At 43.5% G+C, this 12963-nt stretch overlaps 1 protein-coding gene across 5 annotated transcripts in view; it reads right to left on the bottom strand.

Moving 5' to 3' along the window:
* SLC15A2 (solute carrier family 15 member 2) overlaps window positions 1-12963 on the bottom strand; it is a 71286-nt gene that overhangs the window by 13405 nt on the left and 44918 nt on the right. For all 5 annotated transcript variants that reach the window (XM_073305083.2, XM_073305085.2, XM_073305086.2 and 2 more), the window contains 5 exons: window positions 10922-10954; window positions 9352-9440; window positions 5922-6003; window positions 3979-4104; window positions 2715-2879 (listed from right to left, as the gene is read on the bottom strand). In XM_073305083.2, coding sequence (XP_073161184.1) covers window positions 2715-2879; window positions 3979-4104; window positions 5922-6003; window positions 9352-9440; window positions 10922-10954 — 495 coding nt within the window. The remainder of the gene's footprint in view (window positions 1-2714; window positions 2880-3978; window positions 4105-5921; window positions 6004-9351; window positions 9441-10921; window positions 10955-12963) is intronic.

Raw genomic sequence — 12963 nt, 5'->3', positions numbered from 1 at the left:
GAGAACCCACCACTTCCCTTGGTAGTTTCCTCCCAATGGCTAATCACCCCCACTGGTAAAAGTCTGTGCCTTATTTCTAATTCATATTTGTCCGGCTTTAATTTCTTGCCATTGGTTCTTGTTATGCCTTTCTTTACTAGATGAAAGAGCCCATTCGTCCCCAGTGTTTTCTCCCTGTGAAGGTGCTTATACACTCTAATCCAGAAACCTCTTCATCTTCATTTGGATTCACTGAACAGGTTGAGCTCTTTAAGTCTCTCACTATAAGGCATTTTCTCCAGCCCTCAAATCATTGTTGTGACTCTTCATTTAATCATCATTTTTTGATCACTCTATGCAGCTCCTTGATAGGACCCCCAAAGGGGACATATGGAGGTCATGCAAATACACTCTGGCGATGAGAATCATAGCAGCAATTCTAAGATTAATTATAGATTTATAGATTATAGATATATTAATTAATTATACTTCCTCTTTATTTGAGGAAGGTGAACTGGGTGTTCAGGGCTGGGAAAGACAGAGGAAAACACGGTCCCTACCCAAATGGGTAATAAAATCATAGGGACAGATCCTCAGCCAGCATCGCTCCATTGATGTTCCGTGGCCATTGAAGTCAATGGAGCTATGTCAATTTACACCAGCCAAGGATGTGGCCCGTACCATACACAAGGTGATCAGAATATGGGTTTCTCTCAAAATAGTGCAAACGTTTTACATTCCCCACCACCAACACACACACTCTTTCTCTAGATTAGGCTGAGTTTCTCAGGGCAAGGACCTTGTCTTCTGACATGCCTATAAAATGTCTATCATGTTTCTGGTGCTGTATGCTTCTCTATACATAATAAACAAGCAGTCATAACGGATAATAAACACATGTATAATAAATAACAACGGCATTTATTTAAATGGTGGATACATGGGAAATAACATAGCCTTTTAGTGGGGCAGACCAGTTAAATTATTATTGGCTGTAATCAATGCACCCTAGACCTGTTAATTTCTTTATCTACAGTTCAGGGGCTCCAAAGATGGGAGAACATCATAGAAAGCTTCTCCAGGCTGGCTCTCACGAGCAAAGCCCCACAGACCTGTGTCAGCAATGGGCAAACCCAGCAGTCCCTAACGACGGTGAGATATGTCCTGCTCTCAGTGCCAACAGCCCAGTTCCACTGACATCATAGAATTTAGCCAGTGAGAAAGCTGGCGCATTGCCTGCAGTGTAAATGAGAATATCATTTGGACCCCAGGCTTTAGAAAAATAAGGGTCAGATACAGCTCAGAAGTGTGAAATTTGCACCTGTATTCCTAGGCTGGTGAACTGGATGGAGGGGTGCCTCTCTCTGAGTGCAAACCCTGACCCCTGGCTTCTACCTCTGGGGTAGGGGGCAGGTATAAATTCCAACTGAGGCTGCATAGCAGCCCTGTCAGCTGATGCTGCCTAGGTAATGAGCTCATTCTCACAGTCAGCCTTGCCCGGCTCCTCCCATGTTTCTCTTGAATTTGTGGCTGTCCTGGGTAACTCAAGCCCCAAGGCAGAGTAGGGCTTGCTGCAAAGGTGCCAAGCTGGCCCTAAAATTTACAGGCGATGCTGAGGAGCACTGAATCCTGGCATGTTCAGAGCTGCTCTTGAAGCTCTTCCGAGCACATGTCCAACATAGTACTACTTCATTCTTTTAAGGGAGAAGATGACAGAGTTTTGTGCTGCCAACTCTTGTGATTTTGTCACGAGCCTTGTAGTATCTGATGTTTTTTCTTAAAGCCCCAGCTTCCAGAATCAAGAGATCTCATGAGAATTGCATGTTTGGGTGTTTTTTTTTTTCAAGTGAGTTTCTAGTCCTCATGTTTGTGGAGAAAAGCTGAGAACAGACCTGAATGCAGCCTAAAGGCTCCAAAACCCAGAAGACCAAGAGAATGAACTTCAGATGCAAACTGACTTTTTCTTTATAATCTCCTGATATTTAAGCCAATCTTGTGATTTTGAGCATTCTAATGCACAATTTTCGAACACGTGGGGCTGGCAACACGGAGCAACAAGGCTGAGGACTCCCAGGAGGAAGCGGGTTTCAACCCGAGGCCAGAGTCCAATCACATTTACCCCGAGGTCAAATCCGGAGACTCTCAATTTGCTTCAGTAGAGTTTCTTTGGCTTCATATAGGTGATCAGAATCTGGCCCATAGTGTCCAATATACATCTCGAAGGCCATTGCAACAATTCCAGCACACCAAGCGGGCTCTGCTGCCGGCGCAGAGAGAAGCTAGTGTAATTGTTTGTCCTGTTCAGTAAAACGAATGGGCCTTCTGTGCGCTTTTATTAAAGACGTGTAATAACTAAACTGACAAACATTCTACTGATGTTTTCATTCTATGTTGGGCCCCAGAGTCTCTTTTTAACGTCATTGCTGTAAAGCAGCTCAGACGCTCAGCTTCCCTATCTTCTGCGGCTCTGCTGCCTGGCAGGCACTATTCTGCTCTCTCACTGCAGCATACACCAGTTTAAACAGTGCCCAGCAACTCGGATGCCATAAAAGCGGCTAGTTCATTGACCACCAGCAGAACTGAGCCCAGATTCAATGCTGCTAACTGAGAAGTCAAGTTTACAGCATCTGAGAGCAGTCAGACAGACTCTGCAACTGAGTGAATGAATTAATGAACCCATTACCCCATCTCAGCCATTCAATGAATACTGTATTTACACTTCAGTCTTCACTTACTAAGTGGCTTGATAGGATTCCCTCTGACTTGCAGACAATTAAGCTGTATACTGATTTTTCCTGCACGGTGTGGTTAAAAGTGGAAACTGATCCTTGGAACTGCAGATCAAAACGAAAGTTTTGTTGTGCGCCATCCAACGTTAATTTTGAATACTCAGCTGGGTCCTGCAAAAAGAAAACAGGCTCTGTTAGATATTTTCTTCATAAGAAAAAAGATCAAGTTCTTCCTGGGGACCTGCAATCCCATTCTGACTTCCAGGAAAGTTGTAGAGACAGATTAACAGGGAGGAAGGGTTAAGGTTAGCTGAAAGTATCCCAGCCTTCTTGATAAATGGCCTATGTTGACCTATGTGCTTGATGCTAGTCCACCCAGAGCTCAGAGCGACTCCTCCAGGTTCAAGACTACCCGCTGCTCAGGGCATACTATCTGTGCTTGCTGCTACTCCAGGACAGATCTTCCCCTGGGCTTGTTGCACCACTCAACAAACTCTATAGCTACAAAAGAAAAGTATGGACAGTCAGTGGCCGATGCATTACCATGCTGAACACCTAACAAGGCTGGCACACAATGTACTTGGGATCCTGAAAGGAGAGAGAACTAAGCTGCCAGGTTCAAGTTTAAATAAACCCCCTCCCCTCCTTTTCTTTTATTCTTTCCAGGTAAATACATTTAAAAGCTAAAATCCAAATCCCAGCAGTGACATTTGATTTACGTCTAAGCAATGAGAGATGCAGACTGAATGTGGGGGGTTTTTTTTCTCCTGCACGTGTTCATCCTGGGACAATTATCCTTTATTCCTAGTTATAGGTGAATGCAGTTAGCCATCTGTTCATCTTCTGCTTAAATGCAACTCAAAAATCTCTGTTTAAATTTTGCCACCGAAGACACAGTGCTCTGTCTCCAGAAGGCTCCGTGTCACTCCTTCCAGGCAGGGCTGGCTCAGGGACTGCAAGGTAACAGCTTTCTGAGTCTCTAAACATATGGGAATGGGAATGCTTCCTGTTTCATGTGGGAGCCGCAGGGCCCCATCTGCTGAGATGACACCTGAGCTTTCTGTGCATTCGGATGTCTATGTAGGACGTATTCCATTTAGAAGAATACAAATTTGGGCTAATATTTGCTGCATATATTATTTGAGGTGCCATTACATTCCTACTGCCACTGTCTAAGGGCTTCATCTAAGGCCAGTGACGTCACTGGAAAGAATCTCTTTGGTTTCAATGGACTTTGCATCAGGCCCTTAACCCAAAAATATATTCTTACCTGAAAAGCCGCAATGGGTTGCTGAAATAAGTCTTGGCCCGGGATTGTCACTTGAATACTGTCATTTGCCAAATTCAGGACCTGAATTAAACTTTCTTTCGGACCAGGCGGGGGCAGTATGGTTTCCTGATTAAAACAAAATGCTTTAAGTGCTAGTTGTATCCTTTATTATGCTGCTTAATACCACTCAGCTCATAGCTGTAGTATTCTGCTTCTCTGCAGTGATGGTGGTGCCAGGTTACCAGTTCCCCATCCTCTCCTCTAGACAAGTTGCACTGTGAGACAGAGGATCATAACTCTGATTTAGGAAGAGCTTACTTGGTAGGAACCTCACTGCCTGATCTACCATTCTTTGGAAAGGTGATCTTCACACCCACCTCCATCAAATACACCAGAGACAATGTGTAGCTGGGATACTTTTCCTGGATAGTTGGAGCCAAGCTGATTTTCACACTGTACATTTCCCAAGTGCAGAGGTTTAATTGGATTGTGTATTATCATGTTAGATAGAGAGAGAATGATAGTGATGCCCATAGGTAGGGTTTTTGAAAGCACCCAGCATCAGTCTAACTCTGTTCCCATTGAAGTCAACAAGCATAACTCCCATTGACTTCAAATGGGAGCAGAATCAGGCATGCTGAGCACTGTGTCTCTATGTCTATAGGAGATATTTCTAGATTACACATACAACACCACAATATCAAAGGGCTATTTATATATGTCTTTATCTATTGATAGAGAGAGAGAAACAAACAAACATACATGTACTTAGATCCTTATTGGAAATAATTTGCTAGAAAGAGCTTTTCAGAAGCATCTTGCATTATTTGCACAGCTAAAGCCAATCAGCACCATCTGTTTTTAACCAGCACACCCTACTTTTAGATGACTGCAAAGGCTGCTGTAATGCCTGGTTGGTTCTGATTTTTTTTGTCTGATGTTATAAATCAGGTATCTTTGATAGAGATTTGAATGGCAAAAATGCTTATGGGGTCTGTTTTCCACACAAGGGTGCAATGCCTCACCGGGAAATAACCACAAACTGGGACCAATGCTCAGACAGAACTCTCATTGATTTCAGTGACAGAGTTTTGCTTGGAAAAGGACTACAGAATGGGGAGAAGAAATGAACCCACAAAATCTCATTTCAGCGAGTGATTTGCCAATGATTTCATGAGAGCAGCAGTAAATAAAAGCCCAACTCTATGGGCCATAGCAAGTTAGGGATTACTCTGTGTCAAATATATCTTGAGAGGTTCGGTCTTTTATCAGTCTCAGTGGAAGTTTTAAAAATTAATTCCTTATTAATATTTTATAAAGGAAAAGATCAACCTATGTCTGCAAAGTACCTGCCATGCTCAGCCTAGAAACAACATATAGTAGTAACATGTATGACAAACATACAGAAATTGCAAGCTATTTGAAAACACCCAGAAAATAGGACAACCTTGTCAATTACAAATGACTGTAACTAAATAAGTCTGAGTATATTCAAACCCATTATTATTGAAAGAATTATCCGTGCAAACAAATCTAATCCTAATGTTTTTGAAAGGAACAAAACCATCCCTACTTAAACACAGACAGGATAAAACATTAGACAGAAGATAGGAAACACTACCTATTTGGAATTAGCCACTAGTGTTAATTAGATGTTTGTAAAGCACATTGACAATAGAAAGCACTATATACTATAAACTAATACAGATGATTGGCACATCATAATGGCAAAGATTAGGAGGGGAGAGAAGCAGACAAGGTGATAAGTATTATTAAAAGTAATAGTGTGTTTCATTGTAAAGCATATGTTAATGAAGGAGATCAAGCTGTACAATAGTTACAAGGAGTATTATCCAATGGACATTAGTAAAATAGCCCAATGGAAGCTATGTATCTATGTGGATTTGTATGTATCTCCACATGTGCAACTGCTCTGTACTTACATTTGCTTTGATGTCTACAATGGCTGCAGCTGCAAATGCCAGACCTGCAAGGATCATACCTGTTGCCATTTTTCTAATAGGCCTGCAGAGTGAATGGAAGAGATTTCATTAATAAAAGCGTAATGTAAAATGTGTAATACCATCCCTCAGAGTCAAAGATATTCCAAAGGCATGTATTAAACTGTCCAAACAAGTGGCATTGTGGATGATGTGCTGTTGAAATTGACAATCTTTTAATTTCAAATTATTCTAATATATAGTACAAGTCTAGCACTGAGGCCAATTAAAATTGATATGGCATGAAAAAAGCTCTTTGCTTGCAAGTTTAATATTATCTTGTTCCGAGCTCTTCTAGTGGGAATAGATTCTGGTGTTATGTTAACTTGTAATTTTGGAAACACCACAAATGTTCTATCTTCAGGTCCTTTTGGGGAAAGACAAAACAGGTAGCAGGCTATTTAGCTACAGACTTCAAGAACAAAAATTTAGTTCACATCATCAAAACTTCCAACTATCTGCATTATCTGTGCTGTTATTTCTCATGCAAATACATTTAGAGTCTGATTCAGACCAGGCTTCCTGTACTTTGTGTAAACCAGGAGTAATTCCCCTGGAGTCACAGGAGTGATACTGTTGTGGAACCAGTTCAAGTGAGATCTGAAGTCAGGTCCAGGCTGAATATTTAAATTAGCACTAGACCAAAACAACTCTGGATGCTTAGGCTGTTCAAAATCCAAATGTAGATCCAAACAATCCATAACCAAACAATGCAAATGGCCCGAGATCATAGAATCATAGAATCATAGAATATCAGGGTTGGAAGGGACCCCAGAAGGTCATCTAGTCCAACCCCCTGCTCAAAGCAGGACCAATTCCCAGTTAAATCATCCCAGCCAGGGCTTTGTCAAGCCTGACCTTAAAAACCTCTAAGGAAGGAGATTCTACCACCTCCCTAGGTAACGCATTCCAGTGTTTCACCACCCTCTTAGTGAAAAAGTTTTTCCTAATATCCAACCTAAACCTCCCCCACTGCAACTTGAGACCATTACTCCTCGTTCTGTCATCTGCTACCATTGAGAACAGTCTAGAGCCATCCTCTTTGGAACCCCCTTTCAGGTAGTTGAAAGCAGCTATCAAATCCCCCCTCATTCTTCTCTTCTGCAGGCTAAACAATCCCAGCTCCCTCAGCCTCTCCTCATAACTCATGTGTTCCAGTCCCCTAATCATTTTTGTTGCCCTTCGCTGGACTCTCTCCAATTTATCCACATCCTTCTTGAAGTGTGGGGCCCAAAACTGGACACAGTACTCCAGATGAGGCCTCACCAATGTCGAATAGAGGGGAACGATCACGTCCCTCGATCTGCTCGCTATGCCCCTACTTATACATCCCAAAATGCCATTGGCCTTCTTGGCAACAAGGGCACACTGCTGACTCATATCCAGCTTCTCGTCCACTGTCACCCCTAGGTCCTTTTCTGCAGAACTGCTGCCTAGCCATTCGGTCCCTAGTCTGTAGCTGTGCATTGGGTTCTTCCGTCCTAAGTGCAGGACCCTGCACTTATCCTTATTGAACCTCATCAGATTCCTTTTGGCCCAATCTTCCAATTGGTCTAGGTCCTTCTGTATCCTATCCCTCCCCTCCAGCGTATCTACCACTCCTCCCAGTTTAGTATCATCCGCAAATTTGCTGAGAGTGCAATCCACACCATCCTCCAGATCATTTATGAAGATATTGAATAAAACCGGCCCCAGGACCGACCCCTGGGGCACTCCACTTGATACCGGCTGCCAACTAGACATGGAGCCATTGATCACTACCCGTTGAGCCCGACAATTTAGCCAGCTTTCTACCCACCTTATGGTGCATTCATCCAGCCCATACTTCCTTAACTTGCTGACAAGAATACTATGGGAGACCGTGTCAAAAGCTTTGCTAAAGTCAAGAAACAATATATCCACTGCTTTCCCTTCATCCACAGAACCAGTAATCTGTGAGATCCAAATTTCCTGAATGTTGGGCTGTTGGAACTCCAGCTATGAAGCCAAATTTTCAAGTTTGAGCTTGTCTCTGTTAAGTGTAACAAAAAACACTTGGTTTCAGAGTAGCAGCCGTGTTAGTCTGTATCCGCAAAAAGAAAAGGAGTACTTGTGGCGCCTTAGAGACTAACCAATTTATTTGAGCATAAGCTTTCATGAGCTACAGCTCACTTGTTCACTCTTTATGCTGTTGTAATGATGAACGCTTTTTGGCCCTGATCCTGCATTAGGTTGTAGCAATCCAGACCCCTGCAGCCCCATGGAGTCTTTTGGGGACCCTGCATAGCGCAGGGTATGTGCTAGCAGATGTGAGTGTAAGACAGGGAATTGATTTGTCAGCACGTGTGTCTTGGGGAAGGAAAGAGACTGAGTTTAAATCAGAATTATTTTTAGAGGATTCTTTTTAGATACAATATAATGCTAAGATGGAGCAGGGTCTGGAGCATGGAGCTTTCTCTGGTCCCTGCTGTGTGGCAGAGCTTTTAATCTGTATGTGAATTTAGGGCTCATGAGTGGAATGGACGAAGAACTGGTTATAATGTGGCTAGATGTCCGATCAGCTCTGCCAGCGTAAGGCCCTTTGAGGCGTGGTGGTGAAGCGCTGCTCCAGTGTGTGCTCCAGAGGGCACTATGTCTCAGGAGAGTAAAACGCTTCCTAGCTCTCTGAGGGGCTCATGTGGGAGTGTGGCCGTGACTCCACTCTGGAAGAGGGCACAGCTTCTTGTCCTCACTGCGCCTTCCAGCTCTGGTCACACAAGCAACTTGCTCTCTGAGGACCTGATCCAAGGGCCACCAAAGTCAATGGAAGACTCCTGAGAGCAAGGACTGCCCATAAGTTTCGCTCCCTTCCTCCCCAGAGGGGCCAAAGTGGGGAAAGCCTCCATCAGGCCCTAAAACAGGAGGTCAAATATTTAGAATAGTACAAGAGGGTGCAATGAGGAGCTGTGGGATAAAATTAAGAAAGGGAGTGATGAGACTGACTGCTCGGGAAAATTCATGGTCAACAAGATCTGCTAGCGCCTGGGACACTCTGCTGAGGCTTGAGGAATCCCTGTTTCATGAGACATTTACACTGGATTAGACAAAGCCCTACTGAACGCTCAGTTGGGAACAATCCTGCACCCTTAGTAGGGAACAACCCCCTGGTGCGGAACTGGAAGAGCTGACCTAATTGCTCTTTTCCCTCTGTAACATCCAGGAACTATGTGTTAGCTTGGTGATGTTGACCAATGCAGGACAGAAGGCTAAGTTAGAAGCAAGAATAGGATGCGGAATGAATGGAAGCTTAGGAGTCTTGTCCACCTGATCTCGTATAAACGTATTTTTCTGGGTGGGGGGGGGGAAGCTGCAAAGGAATAAAAATGTGGCAGAATGCACTGCCGCTAATACTTACGTGAAATTAATTCTGCACATTTTGATCAGGGGGTAGAGCCCAAAGTCAAAAACTGGGATGAAGATCAGAATCAGGAGTGGGTTCAAGACCTGCAGCACCAATGAATGGGAGAGATTAGACAATACGAAGTGATTTCCTGTAATTAAACCCATAAAGCAGAAATAATTCCATTATAGGAATGACACAAACAAACACTCAAAACCTCCCTTAAAAATATAATCGTACTTTGCCCTTCAATAACTTCTTCCATTTAAGGTTCACAGACATGAATATATTCATCCTTACAACACGCTTAGGAGGTGAATAAGTATTACGAACCCAGTATTACTGATTGGGAAACTGAGGCACTACATTTTTAAAGTGCACAAAGAAATGCCTTAATAACAGAGATGGGAGAATTTCAACAGGTTCAGAGCTCTGATTAGGGAATCAACCCAACAACTCTGATGTTTAATCAACAATGATGCACAAATCTTGGGTCTTCATTATAGGGTTAAAAATCTCATGAGAACAGACTTTTTTTGTGAGATTTCCAACACAGACTGTTTCCAGTCTGCTCCGAAGTCTCATGGGAGCAGCTTTTCTCCTGGGACATCCGTGTGCATGCTGCCAATAAGCAGTGGAAATACAGGGAAATGAATAATGGCTGGGGGAACAAACATCAAGGAACGTTCAGCTTGAATTCTGAGTGAAGACTGCAGGGAAGAGATGACTTTGAATTTCTCTGAAGCAGTTCAGCTACCCCTAGAGAGCACACAAGTGCTGTAATCAACACTGATTACACTGCACAGTCCTGGAGCCTTAAAATTCCACCTTCCCTGCCTGTGTTGCTGAGCACAGCCCAGGGATCAGGAGAAAGGAGAGGTGGCTGGTGCCTCTTCTATGCAGGGGCTGGTTCCACCATCAGTGGATGTTGGAGCAGCTTAGAGGCCCACCCTCATTTGTACCCTGGCTGCAAAGACCCTGAGGAACCATTATGATGACAGAGAATAGTCAGGGAAGAGAACTGCCATGGCTGCACTCTCCCCCAAGCCCCCAACCCCAGCTCACATTGACATGCCCTTGACACATTTCCTGCATTGGAAATTCCTGGGGTGGTGGTGGGATGAAGCTGGCTGTGCCATCTCTGCACCGGCGAGCAAATCCCTCTGAGCTCACCCATATTATGTCAGCATAACAGGGCTGCAGCATAATCATTTGGTCTTGCCTCAGAGCAGAACGCTGGACTAGGTGGCCTCTTGCGATCCCTTCAAGCCCTATGTTCCTATGATTCTAGGAATTCCCTCTGAAGTCCCTTGTTTTCCAGGAACTCACCATTAGTCAAAAGAATTCACCTAGTACGGTAGGAAATCCCCTACAGCACTAGGGGGAGTTTTAAGGCCAGAGGACTCAGTTTCACCAAATACATAGCAAAATTAAGGCATTGGTCCTGCACCATTAAAGTCAGTAGGAATTTTGCCATTGTCTTTAATGAGAGCAGGACTGATCTGTGAGTATAATGAGTGAAATATCAGTAAGAAAGACAGCATATTTACAAGGATTGTGCACTTTGCCCTATGGGTTCTTTTACCTGCATTTGGTCTGGCTGAAAGACTAATCCTCCCTGAAATATACAGACATTCAAACTGATTAGTAAACACAACATAATACCATGTCTATTGATAGCAACTAAGCAAACAGCCCACAATACAGACCTCGGTAGCTGAACTGTCTTCTCAGGTGCTTTACCTTTGCTTGAGTGGTGGATGCTGTGTTCTCCCTGACATTTTTCTTCTAAGGATGTGGTGTTTGAACTGAGTCCTTTGCAGAAAGGACATAAAGCCTGGGATAGAGGACAATTGGGGGAGATCTGATCCCTAGAAATGTTTTGATAACACTAGAAGCTACTGCCCCAGATTTGAACAGCCTAAACTTGGTAGGGAAGGAAGAATCGGTATTTTGGAATCCAGATTGGGATCCAAATGTTGAGCTTCCCCCCTACATCCATAATGGGATGAGCCAAAACTCTGCAACATAATGCTCCCAAACTCTGGGCAGCTTCAAAATATGATTGTGGGGTTGTTTTACTTGAGCCCATTTCTGGACAATGCCTGCCAGGTGATCTTCAGTGGGATTCTGCCTGTTCCTAGAGAAGGGCAACAAAGGTGTGACAAGATTATGACTAGCAACAGATGGCTCAGGCAGTAGTGCTATAAGGAGGGCTTTGGGATGTACGGCCACTGAGAGGCATTCATGGACAGAGGACCGTTCTCTCGGGATGGACTTCATCTGAGTAGGGAAGGAAATAGACTTCTAGAATGGAGGCTGGCACAACTGATTAAGAGAGCTTTAAACTAGGAATTTGGGGGAGATGTTTGGGAGATGTCTAGGTAATCTCCAAGCTGGATTTTAGCATTGAGAGGGAAGAAAACAAAGTAAGAAAAGATACAACCGTGGGTGGGAGAATGGACATAAGGAGGAAGGGCAGTGTGGATACCAGTCTAATAGGTCATACTGGCGGTAGAATGTCCGTGCCTAATCGGGTAAAGAATGTGAGTGAGGCCAAACAGCAAAAATTAAGATGTTTATACACCAATGCGAGGAGCCTAGGTAACAAAATGGAGGAACTAGAGCTACTGGTGCAGAAAGTGAAACCAGATATTACAGGGATAACAGAAACATGGTGGAATAGTCGTCATGACTGGAGTACAGGTATTGAAGGGTCTGTGCTGTTTAGGAAAGACAGAAATAAAGGTAAAGGTGGTGGCGTAGCATTGTATATCAAAGATGAGGTAGACTGTAAAGAAATAAGAAGTGATGGAATGGTTAAGACAGAGTCCGTCTTGGCAAAAATCACATTGGGGAAGAAAACTACGAGAGCCTCCCCTGTGATAGTACTCAGGGTGTGCTATAGACTGCCGGGATCTAATTTCGATATGGATAGAGCCTTCTTTAATGTTTTTAATGAAGTAAATACTAATGGAAATTGCATGATCATGGGAGACTTTAACTTCCCAGATATACACCGGAGGACGAGTGCTAGTAATAATAATAGGGCTCAGATTTTCCTAGATGCGATAGCTGATGGATTCCTTCATCAAGTAGTTGCCGAATTGACTAGAGGGGATGCCATTTTAGATTTGGTTTTGGTGAGTAGTGAGGGCCTCATAGAAGAAATGGTTGTAGGGGACAACCTTGGTTCAAGTGATCATGAGCTAATTCAGTTCAAACTGAACGGAAGGACAAAAAAATAAATCTGTGACTAGGGTTTTTCATTTCAAAAGGGCTGACTTTCAAAAATTAAGGAAATTAGTTAGAGAAGTGGATTGGACTGAAGAACTTGTGGATCTAAAGGCAGAGGAGGCCTGGGATTACTTTAAGTCAAAGCTGCAGAAGCTATCGGAAGCCTGCATCCCAAGAAAGGGGAAAAAATTCATAGGCAGGAGTTGTAGAGCAAGCTGGATGAGCAAGCATCTCAGAGAGGTGATTAAGAAAAAGAAAAAGCATACAGGGAGTGGAAGATGGGAGGGATCAGCAAGGAAAGCTACCTTATTGAGATCAGAACATGTGGAGATAAAGTGAGACAGGCTAAAAGTCAAGTAGAGTTGGACCTTGAAAAGGGAATTCAAACCA

The sequence above is a fragment of the Lepidochelys kempii genome, chromosome 11, assembly GCF_965140285.1.
Source record: "Lepidochelys kempii isolate rLepKem1 chromosome 11, rLepKem1.hap1, whole genome shotgun sequence".
Classification (NCBI taxonomy): Eukaryota; Metazoa; Chordata; order Testudines; family Cheloniidae; genus Lepidochelys; species Lepidochelys kempii.
Note: the sequence above shows the minus strand (reverse complement) of the source record. Positions and strands in the feature narration are given on the sequence as shown.